This window comes from Budorcas taxicolor, chromosome 2, assembly GCF_023091745.1.
Source record: "Budorcas taxicolor isolate Tak-1 chromosome 2, Takin1.1, whole genome shotgun sequence".
Classification (NCBI taxonomy): domain Eukaryota; kingdom Metazoa; phylum Chordata; class Mammalia; order Artiodactyla; family Bovidae; genus Budorcas; species Budorcas taxicolor.
The window spans coordinates 58,822,902-58,840,876 of record NC_068911.1 but is presented as its reverse complement, the minus strand read 5'-3'; the positions used below and the strand labels follow the sequence as shown (position 1 = coordinate 58,840,876).

Here is a 17,975-nt window from a genome sequence, read left to right as displayed (position 1 = left end):
AACAGTCATAGTATGGGGGCAGAGAACAACTGTGCTGTGTATATGAAATTACTTTAAATAAAATAGAAAGGGATAGATTTAGGGTGAGTTCAGGACATATTTAGACTTCCCTGGTGGCTCAGATGGTAAAGCATCTTGCTTACAATGTGGGAGATCCCTGGGTTTGATCCCTGGGTCAGGAAGATACTCTGGAAAAGGAAATGGCAACCCACTCCAGTACTTTTGCCTGGAAAATCCCATGGACGTAGGAGCCTGGTAGGCTACAGTCCATGGGGTCGCAAAGAGTTGGACATGACTGAACGACTTCACTTTCACTTTTCAGGACATATTTGGTGTTACCTTTGGAATGAAATGTATAGGTCATTTGATCTCTGTGACCCTAGGTGTTAAATTAATAGATAGCTATTATTATAGCTATATTATATTTCATTTATTATATATGAATGCATTTATTTATTATAAATGATTTATATTTATTATAAATGAATGTCAAGAAGATTAGACAAAATACATGTGAAACCGTTTTGGGAAATGCAAAGCACATTTTCAGTCTGACAAATGGTGGGCCTTTACTTCTTAGCCCTGATGTACCATATTATGGCTTAAATCATATTCCTTGAGTAAATTAACATAATTATTTTGATAAAATTTGAAGGATTGATATACAAGCAATCATCCTTTTAGAGCCATTGAACTCACTCTTTTGTGTATAGTAAGCCTTCAGAAAACTAATGATTATGAAATGTATTTTTCAAGTAATTTTCTCATAAAGAAATTAGACTTGCTATTTTGCTTAATCTAACCAGCATATTGCTCCATCAACGGCTGTCCAAATTATTGTCTCCGAGTTGGACCCCGTCTTCCCCACATCAGAACTCTCCAAATGCTTCATTTCTGCAACATGCGTTCATTGAATTAATTTCTTTCATATGCACACCATCACCTCTGACCTACATTCCCATCTGATTTGCAGTTGTGTCTCTACCCTGTTTAACACACAGAAGGAACATTATTATATTGAACTCATATTGCTTCTTTTCTGATAACCCAAACATTATTTGTAACTTGGTTCTATTCTGAGAATTTTGCCAAGTTAAATATAAATTCTACATCTTCCTGATTACAAATTCTATTAAAAACATTAACCTCCATGATGAAAAAAAGACTGAGAAGTTAGATTTATATCTGTTCTGAGTTGAAAGAATTTGATGATGAAAAGGGCCTCATGATCTTAAGTTACTACATTTTCCTTCAGGTTTTATTTGGAAAAGATCAATGACAATGGAAGACTGAGCGCTAGTAGTCCACGTGAAAAGCCCCCAGTAGAAATTAGGGGCTCAGATTTGTATCCTAGCCCAGCGCATGATTGCTATGTGAATTTAAACAAGTCCCTTTACCAACTGAAACTGTCCTTTAATCTTTCAAGTGAAGAGATTAGACTTGAATTCATATTCACTACTATTTGTGAGTCAGAGACCCCTCTGAGATTCCGTGGAAAACTACGGACCTTCTTCCCTGAAGAGGTACAGATATAAGTATAAATAGAATTCCAAGAGGGTCAGAGGCTCTCAAAATACACCCACAAATTCCCTAGAGGACTTTAGAATGAGTTCAAGTAACTAAAATATGTGGTTGAAAAAAAATGAATTCATTTACATTTGCTACTCCCAATGTGAATTAGTTTTAAAATGTGGATTTGGGCCATTTATGTCATTTATAGTTAGAATTACTTTCTTGTAAGTTACAGTACTCACAGCAGAGCAGATTCTTCAGTAGAAAAGACCTGCTTTGTATATGAATAGCATATCAGGGTCCTTGAGTTTTTTAGTCTGTCCTGCTACTCAGTGCAGGATTCCTTAACTCTCCTCTGAAATGGAAATTTCGCTTTGACTTGAACACACACAGTGATGGGGACCTCATTCACATGCTTACTGCTGGGCAAACAGGAAGAACTTAGAAATTTTCTTCTTTATATTAAACCATACAGATGTCCCCAACTTAATGATGGTTCAACTTACAATAGTTCAAAAGCAATATACATTCAGAAGAAACTGTATTTCAAATTTTGAATTTTAATCTTTTTCTGGGCTAACGATGCTGGGCAAGGCAGAGAGCACAGCTCCAGTCCCCCATACCATGATGAATGAAAACAACCGATACACTTACAACCATCCTGTACTCATACTGCCATTCTGTCTTACACCTTCAGTATGGTATTCAATAAACTGCATGAGATGTGCCACACTTTATAATAAAGTAGGCTTTGTGTTAGGTGATTTTGCCCAACTGTAGGCTGATATATGTGTTCTGAGCACATTTAAAGTAGTCTAGGCTAAGCTGTGATGTTCAATAGGATGTATTAAACGCATTTTCCACTTATGATATTTTCAGTGGGTTACCCTTTTGTAAGTCAAGGACCATCTGCACTTTGCCTTTATCGCATGAATGTCAGCTCTCAGTAGCTACTTAGATAGATTTTATTTCTTTTTCCAGGCTTTGAGGAAATCAATGGCAACCTCTTTTGTCCTCTTAATTTTCTTTTTGCTTAACAGTCCAATTTCATATCCAGTTCTTGAAGAGATTTCATACAACTGCTTGCAATCCCAGTTATTTCCTTCAGTGGAACTCTTGAGATGCCAAGTCCAGAACTGGGCAGCATAATCCAGGAAAGTTCTGCCCAGTGCACAGTTTGAGAGAAGTCTCCTCTCTTAGACTGCTGCCTCTCCTGTTAGAAGAGCTCGGTTCCTACACACAGGTGACTCTGCTGGGTCACCATGAAATTGCGGTCACTTGAACCCCTAACCATAATCAATCTGGGTTGTCCTCATTCTCTTTTAGTACCCAAATAACCTTCCTACAGAAAAAGCTCCCTTTGACCTCTACCTTAATCGCTCAGGCCACCTTCCCAGCTCTTTGGAATACTAACTTTGTCATTCATCATGTCATCTTTTCTTCCAAGTTTCATGTCATCTACCTGCCCATTTTTTCCCTCGGAATTAATTGATAAACATATTGGCCCATGGTTTGCCAAATGTAAGCTCCTTTTATGGATGAATTCTTTGTAATTCTTCACTCAGTCGCTTCACAACTTCGCCCAACTCACATCTAACCTCCTGATCTACAGAATGGAGAAGGGCATGAGTGTAATGTTCTGGTGGGGGCACCGTTTCTTTTCTTTTTCTTCTTTTACTCCATCTGCTTTCTTTTCCTCAAACTATTTTCTTCATTCCTTCATGTATTCATATTGCATCCTTGTCTTGTCTATGGTTTCTTCTCTTGCGTGTTCATTCTTGCTATGGAGAAAAGCACCTCTGTGCATTTGGGAATCCCTGTGCTTTCCACCCATGTGAACCCTGTCTGTGTCTTTCTTGCTTCAGGAGGCCCTTTGCCACATGTTGGGAATCAGCAATTGCCACATGCTGGGAATCAGGTGAGGTGTTTTCCTATGTGCTCATTAGCATCTGGCAGAAGAGGAAGCTTTGAGAATTTCCTCAGCACCTCCAGACCAAGTTGCTTTCCTTCACTTCCAGAATTACTCAAATATTGAATGCAGGTTCAAAGAAAATTTAAATATAAAGCATATGTGTGTCTGGAGACAGGAGGAGGAGGATGGGGAGAAACATTTTAGACAGTCCTCACAGACTTCACACTTTAATCTCAGCATTTATTGCATCTGAAACCAACCAAACATTGCTGGCAAGGAAAAAGAGTCAAAACACAAATTAACTAACATCTGTTACTCAATGGAAAGATGATGTTAGTGATAAATGCTTTGGGAACCAAAGAATCTGTGGTTGTATAGAACAGCTCTGTGTTGTCACCAACTTCTTCTGCCTCATCAACATCTTTCACCTGGAAATGGTTAATGCCACAGTCGACTAAGACTGAGAAGGCACGTTTCAAGGTTTGCTGGAGTCATTCTACTTTAAAGCAGGCTTTCTTATATAACTTTGTGGCCATTATTATTACAAAATAAATAAGTAAATAGACCTATAGTCAAAATATGGGGAATAGTTGATTAATGGTTTAATAAATTGGAAATTCTAGTTACCACTTTTTAAAGTGTTTGACCCCCTCATACAGACAAATCAATGTTGGCATTGAATTAACCCTAATTTAAAGAAAATTGTCTGAACACAACTTCATTACTCTGTAATTACCTCGAGGATAAAAGGGATGAATTCTAGAGACAGTAAAACCTTTGGGAACCCAGAGAGATGCAGACAATTTTAGCTCAGGAAAGAGTGGAAGGCAGCTGAATGCTTACTGTACTTTAATATTTCAGAGGGAATGACAAGATGCTTTGAACCAGATTAAGTAGGTAATCCTACAATAAATCCTAGAGATTGATAGATTAATTTAGGTTAGCACCCGAAAAGTTAAAGGTGAAACTGAGTTGGGTGTCTCTTGACAATGGAACTTTATACTTCAATCACTCATTCATTCAGTCAGTCAGTCTATGCTGAGGAACTTTGATGTGTCAGAACTTTTTGGAACCACACTATCCTTGTTATACTTCATTCTCTCATTCATTCAGTCAGACAGTCTATACTGAGGAGCTTTGATGTGTCAGAACTTTTTGGAACCACACTATCATTGTTGTTGTTTTTAAGTCACCCAGTCGTGTCCAACTTTTTGCAACCCCGTGGACTGCAGCATGCCAGGCCTCCCTGTCCCTCACCATCTCCCCGAGTTAGACCAAGCTCATCAATAGTGCTGTCCAGCCATCTCATCCTCTGACACCTTCTTTTCCTTATGCCTTTGATCTTTCCCAGCATCAGGGACTTTCCCAATGAGTCAGCTGTTTGCACCAGATGACCAAAATACTGGAGCTTCAGCTTCAGCATCAGTTCCTCCAGTGAGTATTCAGGGTTGATCTCCCTTAAGATTGACTGATTTAATCTCCTTGCTGTCCAAGGAACTTTCAGAAGTCTTCTCCAGCACCACAGTTTGAAGGCATCAGTTCTCTGATGTTCTGCCTTCTATCTGGTCCAGCTCTCACAACTGTATGTGACCACTGGAAAGACCATAGTCTTGACTATATAGACCTTTGTCAGCAAAGTAATGTCTCTGCTTTTCAACACACCGTTGAAGTTTGTAATCGCTTTCCTGTCAAGAAGCAATCATTTTCTGATTTCATGGCTGTAGTCACCCTCCACAGTGATTTTGTAGCCCAAGAAGAGGAAATCTGTCATTGCTTCCACCTTTTCCCCTTCTATTTGCCATGCAGTAATAGGGCCGGATGCCATGATCTTAATTTTTTTTTAATGTTTATTCTTAAACCAGCTCTTTCTCTCTCTTCCTTCACCCTCATCAAGAGGCTCTTTAGTTCCTCTTCTCTTTCTGCCATTAGAGTGGTATCCTCAGCATAACTGTGGTTGTTGATGTCACTGAGGTTACTATCCTTGTAACCTTGAACAAATCATTTATCTTCTTGGAATCTAAATTTCACCATCCAGGTATTTTTCTTGTGTAGTTGTTATGAGGTTTAGTAACTCAGGTATGTAAGACTCTAGCAGAGTGACTGATTGAATGCTTGTTAAACTCCCTTTCCTTCTCCTTAGGATTTAGATCTCTTTTTCTCCTATGTAATCTATACCAAGATGAAATAAGTACCATTTGTTATCAACAAAGTTCTCTCTATGGTGACTGTGAGGGATCTGTGCTTGCAGATGAAATTAAAGTATTTATATATTATTACAACCAACCAAATATATTTTCAAGATAATCCCCCAAGCCCAGGGGTGTCATTCCTTGTCAAATGGTTCTCTGAGGCTTGCTGACTACAGTATATGCAAATCCACTCTCTCTTTTTTTTAGTTTCTTCATTTCATAGTATACAAGAGGAGTGACTTCCTTTCATTCATTAATTCTAACTATAATGTTTTCCAGTAATATTTAGAAAAATCTCATAAACCAATTTTCTGAAAAATATAATATCTATAAACTTTTCAATGTTAAGCACCACTATAAGGCAGAGTGTCAGCTAGCATGATGTTTTAGCAGAAGAGACCCTAGTGAAATGAAAGATAATTTTGTAAGTATGGTTGTAGTCATTTCCTTCTGATCTATACCCCAAATTTGAATTAATTTTGAAAAAAAATCTGAACATACATTAGTATGGAACTTCCAAAGACATAGATTTAAGTGCCACATCATTAATTCCATCAGTCATTTATACAATCAGTATTAATGAACACCTCCTGTTTGCCAGGCTGTGTGCCTGGGACTCCAAAGTGAAACTCCGTAATCCTGACATCAGCAAGTTTGTTCTAGTGAGAAAGACATGTAAATAAATATAGTTCTATAAAGTAATTGATACAAAAGAAAGTGATCCCAGAGCAGAGGGAAATATTTGAAAGACCAAGGAGGTCCACTTGGAGAACTTGGGGAGCCTTCACAGAGGAGGCCAGCTGAGGTCAGGATGAGTGAGAGGTTATCAGGTGGGTAGTAGGAAGAAGCTATTTGGCAGGGAGAATAGAATGAGAAAAAGAAGGAGGTTTGAGGGAGCCTAGAGTGACCTGTGGGCAGCTGGTGGTTCAGACGGTAAAAAAAAATTCGCCTGCAATGCAGAGACCCAGGTTCGATCCCTGGGTTGGAAAGCTTCCCTGGAGAAGAGCTGATGGCTAATATGGCTAGAACACTCCAGTATTCTTGCCTGGAGAATTCCATGGACAGAAGAGCCCAGCAGTCCATGGGGTTGCAAAGAATCAGACAACTGAGCAATTAACACACATAGAGTGATCTGTAATGTTTAAGAGCAGGTTAGTATTGTTAGGGGATAAATTACTGTTAGAGGGGGATGCAGGAAAGGCTGGTGGAAATGAGGCCAGATAGGTAGGGAGAAGCCAGATCATATAAGCTTACATAGCAGGCAAAGCTGTGACAATGGTTTTCCTCTGTGTAGGTTGTGGGGGAAGTGACTGAAGAATTTTTAATACAGAAGTTTCAGAATCATACCCATTTCTTTTATTCCTAAAGAAGACTAACAATATTCTGATTCTTTTTTTGTTTGCAAGTTACAGAAATGGTGCACACAGACCTTTTTGTTCCTGAGGTTCTAATGGTTCTCATTGTAACAGAGTTCACGGATGCCAAAAGAAATATTTGAACTAAGTGATATGTCAAGATTGCAATAAGAGCCTGCGAGCGGATTTTTAGTTAACAGGTTTTTAATAGGCAGTGATGCAATTCTTAATGAAGAAGGTTTAATTACTACAAAAGATGCCTGTCTCTAATGGAAATTGGGCTGGGTGTGTTTTTATCCCTCGGTGAATTAATTAAAAGGTTTATATAGGATTGAGTGTTTAGATTCTTGGAGAAAACACATAGACGCATAGACACCAATGTGTCTTTATCTCTTGGAGCCAAGCAGTCAATCTGCCAGAACTAAATTGAGCATAATTTTTATAATTTCAGGGGTTAAGCATATGAAAGGCCAGAATGAATCAGCGTTCCCTGAAGAGGAAGAAGGCGTGAACGAGAGGGTACAGCAGTGGGACCATTAATTACGGGTCTGCAACAAGAAGGCTTCTTGGGAATAACTGAACTATTAACCTTTCTGAATATCCCATGGAATGCCACTGCTTGACTTCCGCCTCTGCTCTCCATACTCATACAATAGTAATACACCTCCTGGGAAGTGCCCCTTGATGGAACTTTAGAACTACCTACAGATTGTTTCATATTACGAAACTTACAATTAAAGAATACGTATTTATTTTACAGTGATTTTTCTTTTTAACAACATAGAAAATCTGCAAACATGTGAGTGTTCTAACTTTAATACTGCCCAGCTTAATCCCTGATGTCCTACTGATACAATTTGCCTTCTAAGGTCAAATGTAAATAGCATCACTTTAAAGGAAAAAAATAAATATTAAATATCTTTAGACATGAGTTCGTGTCTGGGTTTAACTTACAGAGGAATTTAATTAAACTTTTAAGCTCTGCATTTATCATGTTTCTGTATACTCAATGGTACATGGTATTTATTTCAAAATGACTAAGAAATGCCAGATTTTTTGATTCAAAATATCAAAAGGTATTCATCTTTAGATATTAAACATCTTTTTCTCTCCAACAACACATTAATGGTTAAAGGACCACAGAAGTCTCTCCATTTTCTAAGCTGTGAGAGATGTATTTTTTTTTATATCATTTCCACTAGTTATTCAGAAAGAAGAATTAAAACTCTAAAATAAAACATGCCAAATCTTCCCTGTTGCTTATTTTTGGCTATTACTTGAAATGTGAGGTGTTTCCTATTGCATTTTAATGAATAATTAGATTTTATAAATCTATTATCATAAGAAATTTCATTAATTCATGCTTTTATTAATTCAACAGCTATTTTTTGTGAGTTTATTTCTAAGAAGGTACTTTGCCAGGTGTTATGAAAATAGAGGAAAGATTATTTCTCCACTACAGAACTGGCAGAGAAACATCAGTGCAAAGCAAGATTTTCCAAGATAGTATGCATTTATTGAATATCGCTTTTGATAATTCAAAGTCCTGGCATCCTGAACAATATTATTTATTGCATTATAATGTAAAGTATCTGTACCACATAATTTAATGGACTGTAGCCCTCCAGGCTCCTCTGTCCATGGAATTCTCCAGGCAAGAATACTAGAGTGGATTGCCATGCCCTCCTCCTGGGGATCTTCCCAACCCAGGGATCGAATCCCCATCTCTTAAGTCCCAGTGGCATTGACAGGTAAGTTCTTTACCGTTAGAGCCACCTGGAAGCCTAATGGAGGTGAACGAATGCCCAATTTGGTTCCCACATTAATAACATTAGTGAAGTTCAAATGTTTCATTGATTAAAAAAATTAAGTTGAAACGATTTCTCAAAAGTCAGTAAAGACTTAAATTAAGATAGGAAGAAAAAATCAAATGTGAAATCTACTGTAGGATCTTAGTATCAAGGTGCAAAGGAGTAAAACTACAGTTTTTAATTTTGACTGTGGGTTTTATAATGTACAGATTAAAAGAAATGGGTGAATGTATAAGCCAGTGCAATAGAGACAACAATCATTTTCCTGAGGATATTTTCCCCAAGAAAATAAATGCAAAACTCATTGACAAGTAGTATCTCAAGTATGTATGAATACTTATTCCAAGTTTCCTTCTTTTTTCCTTTCTTCTTTCCTTCTTTCCTGCCTCTCATCCTTCCTTACTTTCTCTTCTCCCTCCTTCCCCTGGCTTGTTTTGTTTTTGTGAAGCCAGTTTCACCCCAAATTTCTGGAGTTTCTAGACCACCTGCTGTGACTGTTTATTTGATTTTCTAAGTTTCTCCCTGATTAAAAGCTGATGAAGGCAAACATTTAGGTGATTTTGAATTATTTGTGTTTGGAAAACATCCTGATACCCCTTGAGATTATTTGAGGTACCCTGAGGTGCTAAAAAATAAAACTGCCCTTCCCTTCTTATGAACAGATATTTTTATAAATGTTTGTTCAAAAGGATTCAAACAAACAAAAGAAACCAAAGCTTTTGCTGGTTTTGTAACATCGTGGGAAAAGAAACAGCATGGCTTCTGGATTCTTCTGTTTTCCATTTTTAAAAATAAAAAGACATCAAAATTAAAAGAATAATTTTCCTTCAGGATTATTGGTTTCTTCTATTTTATTCTCTACCCACAAAACAAGGAGATCACAATTAAAAGCCTAAGTGTTCCTTTGGAAAAGTGTTGACTTTCTCAGAAATTTCTAGGAAACTAGCTGAGATAACGGCTTTTCAGGGTCCTTTTCACACAATTAGAGGTTACAGCAAAATTTTTTCACAGTGACAACTTGGCTTCAGTTTGGCTGAAAGGTTTTCTGACCAAAACAAAACACAGCAAAACAAAATAAAAACTTTTTCTTTCCCAGACAACATTTATAATGTAATATAATGGTTAGTAGGTGGGCTTTGAGTCTACTGACTTAGGTTTAAATTCAACCTCTACCAAGTTTTAGACTCAGTATCTCCATTTGTAAAAAGAGTACAATCATACTTACCTACCCTTATTGGGTAATTGTGAAAATTAAAAGAGACGGACCTATAAAAAGTTTAGCCCAGCATAATGAGTATTTAATAACTGGTGTCTATTAGTACTGCTAGAATGAGAAAGGGCCTGAGACTGTCAACCAAATCTTCTCCAGAACATCCTCTACAACAGCACAGACAAGTGATTGCTTCTCTTACTCTTGATTAGCTCCATCTGAATCCCAACCCAGCCAAGGAACTTTATTCTTCTGTGTGTTAATCTCTCTCCTTCTCCTGTACTTTGCCTCCTTTCCTGTATCAAATCTGTTCAGATACCGAAGAACACTCTAGTGTCATCTCCTAAGTGGTCTCTTTTCTGAGATAATACTCTATCAGTTCCTCCCAATCCTCTTATCATGCTGGCCACTTGTTCTTTGATACTCTTCCATTGCATACTCTGAATCTGGGAAAGATTAAGTCAGATGGATTAGCTAAGCATTTTTTAAATCCCTCTAAACATGATGCTTTTGAACTGTGGTCTTGGAGAAGACTTGAGAGTCCCTTGGACTGCAAGGAGATCCAACCAGTCCATTCTAAAGGAGATCAGCCCTGGGTGTTCTTTGGAAGGAATTATGCTAAAGCTGAAACTCCAGTACTTTGGCCACCTTATGCGAAGAGTTGACTCATTGGAAAAGACTCTGATCCTGGGAGGGATTGGGGGCAGGAGAAGGGGATGACAGAGGATGAGATGGCTGGATGGCATCACTGACTTGATGGACGTGAGTTTGAATGAACTCCGGGAGATGGTGATGGACAAGGAGGCCTGGCGTGCTGCGATTCATGGGGTCGCAAAGAGTCGGACACGACTGAGTGACTGAACTGAACTGAATTGAACTGAAAAATGAGGAACTGAAGCAGAGAGTATAGAGGGGTAGAGCAGAATTCTAGGCAAGATTTATTTCTATTAAACAATAATTTTGTAGCCCCTTTTTCCTCCCAGAGTTGTGCAGAGTAAGCATCTTTATAAAAAACAAAATTCTCAGACAATTTTCTGTTCTTAAAAAAGTTTCACCATTCTTTTAAATTTTCATTCAAAACAATACATTTTAAATTGTATTTCAATTATACCAGTGCTGTCTATATTGTGGAAATGGATGACTTTAGGTTAGCCATGGACAAGTTATTCTTATATTTATAGATACTATTATATATTAGAAAGGATACTTAATCACAAATCCTTAAGCTATTGTTGCTTAGGATGAGACAAGCTTAAAGTGTGGGTATATTTTAAATCAATATTTTTAAAAGGTGTTAAATAATCATGGTAGAAGTGGTACCTCAAAATCACAAAAGTGATATACAATTGAGTGAAGTTATAGGAACACTGTTATGGGGTATTGTCATAGCAAATAGCTTAAGTGCAAGTATCACAGAGTTTTTTTAGTAGAAATATGGATTTATGAATTCCTAAATAAATGACTTACATTGCATTGCTTTAAAAATTCTGTTTATTTACCCATATCTAAAAGCAAACAATGTAAAGTGCAAACTGATAATGGAAAAGCATGTCTAACTACATTGAAGTTTTTAATGGTTACATGGAATTTTGAGTATTTGACTTCTCTGAAGGAGGATGGGAAAGAAATATCCTTAGTTTTCTACGTCCTTGATTCTAAAAACCAGGCTTCAAAGCTGGTAGGTATGCATGCCAGCATTTGTGCTAAGTCACTTCAGTCATGTCTGACTCTTTGCAACCCCATGGACTGTAGCCTGCCAGGCTCCTCTGTCCATGGGATTTCCCAGGCAAGAATACTGGAGTGGGTTACCATGTCCTCCTCCAGGGGATCTTCCTGACCCAGGGATCAGGATCTTCCTGACCCAGGGATTGAACCCACGTCTCTAATGTCTCCTGCATTAAAAATGGGTATGTTACTGAAATGTGAAATCTGTTGAAGAAATTAAATTATTAGTCTTCATAACATTCTGAAGAACTAAATTTCAGAGTAAGAAGAGCTTTTGGAAAATGATGGCGAGCACCTTTGGTTTTACAAATTGTAAATAATTATGGTGATAAAAATTGCAAACATCCCATAGAATTCACATAGCAATGGAGGTACAATCTACTTTACAAGGTTGTATGAGTTAAGTGAAATAATCTACATGGATGCACAGGTGCCTGATTGCATTTTCTGAAGAGTCTACCATTCCACCATAGAACTGTCCTAGACGTTTAGCGTGAGGCTCCCTTGTTCTGTGGATACAGAGCTTGGTGCAGGCCACTTCTCTCACTGCACTTCATACTTAATTTATGCAGATAATGGAGACTTGGTCTGTAGAGAGAAGATGAACATGAGAGTAGATTAGCGAGAAAAGGAGGTGAAGGAAGGAACTCAAAGAAGCCTGGTAACTTGAAGAAAACAATTGGAGAAAGAAGACTAAAATGGTATTGGATTTATTTTCACTTTTCTTCTCAATCTACACATGTGACTTACCAAATTTTTTCCATTCCTCTAACTCTTTGTGAAAATGAGTATAATTTGAGGGAATGAGCATAGTGAGCCCAAGGAGATTATGGCATTATCATGTTAGAATCCTGAAAAATAACAGAATTCTAGAGTATGTTCAGCAAATGATTCTTCATTGTTTTTAGAACAGCATTTAACAACAAATAATAGGAAACCAGCAAACAATGGATAGAGGTCTATTTATATCATGCAGGAAACTGTTCAGAGCTGGGATTGTGGCTCCAGACACCAATGGGCATCTGGGTACTTTTCATTGTCTTTAAGATCTCAAAGAATTGATGCTTTTGAACTGTGGTGTTGAAGAAGACTTTTGAGAGTCCCTTGGACTGCAAGAAGATTCAATCAGTCAATCCTAAAGGAAATCAGTCCTGAATATTCATTGGAAGGACTGAACCTGAAGCTGAAACTCCAGTACTTTGGCCACCTGATGCGAAGAACTGACTTTTTTTGAAAAGACCCTGATGCTGGGATAGAATGAAGGCAGGAGAAGAGGACAACAGAGGATGAGACAGTTGGATGGCATCACTGACTCGTTGCAATGAGTTTGAGCAAGCTCCAGGAATTAGTGATGGACAGGGAAGCCTGGGGTGCTGCAGTCCATGGGGTTGCAAAGAGTTGGACATGACTGAGCAACTGAACTGAACTGAACTGAACCTCTCAAAATTGTAACTTTGTGGCCCTAAGAGAGAGGCTATTTCAAGTATCTGGTCTGTCTCAAGCAGAAAGAACAGTGGGAAGAGAAAGGAAAAGACTCTAGGTACCTTGCCGCTTTCCAATTAAATTAAAATTCTCTTTGTAGGGTATGAAGTGCGTATGAGTATCCATTGAGTGGCCAGCAGTATCTGTTTACCAAATGAACACAATTCATGGACTTCCTTCTTCCTTGGAGCATGTAAAAGAAGCATAAGCTACTTATACATGTCAAAGGGTTGAAAACATTAATACTCAACAGAAATTTTTGCTGCTTAAAATGCATAAATTGGGCTCATGTTTATGACAGACCTGTAGCTAGAACAGGTCTGATATCCTTAGTTATCCTGTACCATTTTTCATAGGATAATTTGGTAGAGTTTATAAAATTATACACTGGAAACAAGAAACCAATATTCTAGTTTATTATTCAATGAATGCCTACGATGTAAAGGACATTAAGCGCTGAGGACACAAGAATAGTTCAGGTCCTTAAATTCTTGGATGTATATTCTAATATTTGAAGACTGTCAATATGTATGTAAATGAATTAGTGAATTAGGTCATTTCAGACAGTGATAAATTCTGGAAGGAAATAGAAGGAGCTGATGTAGCAGAGGGTGGCTTTTTTTCTTTAACTGTGTGCCATTGGAAAAGTTTGTGAATTTCTCTGGGACCCAGTTTCCTAATCAGTGAAATGTGGAGAATGATGTAGGGGAGGGGTAACCAGATGATCATGTGAGGCCCCTTCCAACCCTAAGACCTTTGTTTCCCGCTCTGGCTCTTTCAGGAACTGCAGACAAGCAGCAAAGGACAGAAGAGATGGGAACAGATGGAAAGTAGCAGCACTAAGGGAAGATGGGATCAGAAGAGAAAAGGGGTATCTTTGAATGCTTGTCTAACAGCCACAAGAACAAAATTGCTTAAGTTAGAAATACACATATACTACATGTATGTATAGTATGCATGCGTGTAACAGCATTAGCATTGTAGCCAATTGTTTTCTCATTTGACTTCTTAGAAAATGGTCTAAAAATGTGTTAAATTTTTATCTTTTAAAATTTAAAAGGAACTCTTTCCAGGAAAAATTTCCTCCCACAAATCACCAGTTGGATAATTTATCTAAGCATACAAGTTTCTTGCCTTTAAGTGATGCATAGCAGATTTTTCCCTCTACAGAGATTTACATGACATGGTATTAAATTCTCTGGAATATTCCCCCTGTATTCTGAAGTAATAGTTATTTTCTTTTTGTCCTCCAGGTGCAAAATGGGTTGATAACAAACAGAAGCTGACTTAGTGTTGTGTTCCTACTTGTGCTTGGAAAAATACCAACGCAAAACAAATACCCATCACCATCATTACTTCCAACTCCATCATCATGTGTTATTTTCTTTCTCCAGGATTGCTCTCTGAAGTACTTTCGTTATTTTATACATAAACATTGACATGTTTTTCATAAATTGTTCCTTCATATATATATACTTTTTGGTTAGTCACTGATGCCACACTATTTGCCAAGTTCTTTTTCATTTCAATTTATTTCTCTCTATAGCCAAAAGTGACATCTTGAATTTGAGTAAATTTTAAGTGATTCATTTTCAGTTTTTGTATTTCTGGAGTAGGGGCTTCCCTGATAGCTCAGTTGGTAAAGAACCTGCCTGAAATGCAGGAGACCCCCATTTGATTCTTGGGTCTGGAAGATCCACTGGAGAAGGATAGGCTACCCACTCCAGTATTCTTGGGCTTCCCTTGTATCTCAGCTGGTAAAGAATCCACCTGCAATGTGGGAGACCTGTGTTTGAGCCCTTGGGTTGGGAAGATCCCCTGGAGAAGGAAAAGGCTACCCACTCCAGTATTCTGACCTGGAGAATTCCATGGACTATATAGTCCATGGGGTCACAGAAAACTTTCTCTTACTATAAGGCAGCTTTTAGTTTTCTTTCTTGTTTTTCAAATTCCATTATATTTAGTTATTCCTTTGCTTCTTTTTCAAATGCTATTGGTTTTGATTCAATTTATTTCCACAAATACACACACACACACACACACACACACACACACGTATTGATAGTCGACTACATACAAACTACTGATTTAAATGTCAGAGTTATAAAAATGAGAAGGCTCCTGTTGTTGCCATCCTGCTAGCAACTATATGCTCAGTTCTTTACAATTAATAAAGAGGCCTCACCTCTTTTCAGTTAATCATCACATTAAATATATATGATGGGTAGGATTCATTTTATAGAACAGGAAACTAGAGTCCAAAGAAAGTGGTCCTAAATGAACCAACGGTCCAACAAACTCTTCCATTATCTTACGATCTGTTTGAGAAGTTGTAATAGTTTTTAGGATGAAAAAGCCTATCCTCCTTAGAAACCATAGGTTTTTATGTTTTCTTATAGTGCATTATAGATTGACTTCAAAGTAAGTTTTCTACATTTCATACACAAAGCACATGGGGATAATTTTGCTGAGACTGGGGTGGGAAGAAGAACCTGAGTATTACTTTGATGCTTTGACATTGACTTCAAAATAAAATGACCTATGGCCAACAAAAAAGAAAATCTGAAGCTCTTTTTGAAGCATTTGGCACACTTAGAATCCTTTCTATGTTTGCATGTGTGCCTAGTCCCTCAGCCAGGTTGGGCTCTTTGAAACCCTTTGGACTGTAGCCCACCAGGCTCCTCTGTCCATGGAATTCTTCAAGCAAGAATACTGGAGGGGGTTGCTATTTCCTTCTCCAGCGGATCTTCCGAACCCAGGAACTGAACCTGTGTCTTCTGCACTACAGGCAAATCTTTACCGACTGAGCCATCAGGAAAGCCCTTTCTATGTTTGTGGTTGTTGTGTCCGACTCTTTGAGACCCTATGGACTGTAGCACACCAAGTGTCCGTTAAAAAATAGCCTTTAATATCTTACAAAAAAAGGATTTGCCAAGTTTGACAATCTTAAGTACAATCTATTCTTAGAGAAAAAAAGACATCAATCTTTTAAAGTTGTTCCTGTTTCTTAATTTCTAATAACTTGTAAAATAAAAGTAAATTGCACAAGTTGTTATTTTTTATTATCAAATTATCTTTCCCCATCTCTCTTCCAGGATTTGAGGAATGATAATTTTTCACATACCATCTCCCAGATTATATATTGCAGAAAATGTAAAACTAATGTAAATAATAATTACCTCAGACCTAAATGAGTAACTATAGAGAACATATTATAGATATTATAGTATTAAAAAGCAACATGCTGCTTAAGCAGGAACCGAATAGAGCATTCTAACTGCTACTCCCCTCAAACTAATTGGGGAAGGACTTTCGCTGGAATTTAAAAATCCATTTTTCTCAAAAGTAGTGATGGGATTCAGGACACACTACTCCCAAATATGGCACCAGGGCATGCTGGACATTTTGAGTTGGAGGATTTTGAGAAAACGGACACAGGAGGCTCACTCTTACCTTCTCGCTGTCCCTCTCCACTGAAACAGACCTAAAACCCTCACATGAATGGTGTCCTCACTGTACCTGGGGAGGAGGATCCTTGTTTCTGAAGACAAAGGGACTCTCAGAAGAATCCAAACACACAGGCGTTAGAGGCTTCCCCGTTTCCTCTATTCACCTCACACTTCTTAACCTGTCATATTTTTCCACGGCTGTCCATTCTTCATCAGTCCTAGCAAAAACACTCTGATCTGTTTCTTTGGATCTTCATTTCCTTATAAAGATTCCTGTGACACACAAAATTTATCTTAAATGTACATGTATACTTATTTCCTATTAATCTGTCTTTCCTCTGCAATGGTATAACTATGAATCAAAGCGGTGGAACAATAAGAACTTTGCAAAAATTACTTGCAGATGCTTAAAGATCTCTTCAAGAATGATAGGAGAATATCTTCTCTCCTTTATTTACAAGAGACTAAGGAAGTGGCAACCCGCTCCAGCATTCTTGCCTGGAGAATCCCAGGGACGGGGGAGCCTGGTGGGCTTCCGTCTATGGGGTCGCACAGAGTCGGACACGACTGAAGCGACTTAGCAGCAGCAGCACTTGTCAAGGCATTGCAGTAAATGGGTATTTCCCATTATATCTCCCCTGCAGCGTAAATTCTGTGGATGTTTCCCTAATCGTACTAATCACATTACCAGATGTTGCTCTCATCTTTCTTCTTTTGCCCTAATGGGACATAGATTTCCTATATGAGATTGTCACTTATTTGTTATATTTGTCTGGTGTTTTAAACATTATTCTTGCGGTTGTTTAGTCACTAAGTCGTGTCTGCCTTTTTGCAGCCCCATGGACTGTAGCTTGCCAGGCTCCTAGGTCCATGGGATTTCCCAGCAAAGAATACTGTAGTGGATTGCCATTTCCTTCTCCAGGGAATCTTCCCAGCCCAGGGATCTCACTCGTGTCTCCTGCCCTGGCAGGCAGATTCACCACCACTGAGCTGCCTGGGAAGCCCATAAAAAATATGTATATGTGCACAACTGGATATGAACATGTACATAATGTAAACACACTGAAATACAATGGAGCTTTTTTTTTAAAGGGCAAAAAGAGATTTAACCCATTTGCTATTAAATTAAGCACACAGAATTAAAACACTTTTAAAACAAATATTTCCCTAAGTTATCATTTTCAAATTATTTTCTGTTAAGAGAAAGCTAGGTGGGAATGGAGGGAGAGACCCAGAATAAGCTAGACAAAACAAAGGAAGGTGTAGGACTGTGGCGCAGTGGGAGGTGGAAAGAGAAAGGAGCCAGAGAGAGAGAGAGAGAGGCCAAGGC

At 38.1% G+C, this 17,975-nt stretch overlaps 1 protein-coding gene across 1 annotated transcript in view; it reads left to right on the top strand.

Moving 5' to 3' along the window:
- The window catches only part of PPP1R1C (protein phosphatase 1 regulatory inhibitor subunit 1C), a 121,573-nt gene extending 114,065 nt beyond the window's left edge, over positions 1 to 7,508 (top strand). The window contains exon 5 of the mRNA XM_052635968.1: positions 7,420 to 7,508. Coding sequence (XP_052491928.1) covers positions 7,420 to 7,508 — 89 coding nt within the window. The remainder of the gene's footprint in view (positions 1 to 7,419) is intronic.
- The last annotated feature ends 10,467 nt before the right edge of the window (positions 7,509 to 17,975 follow it).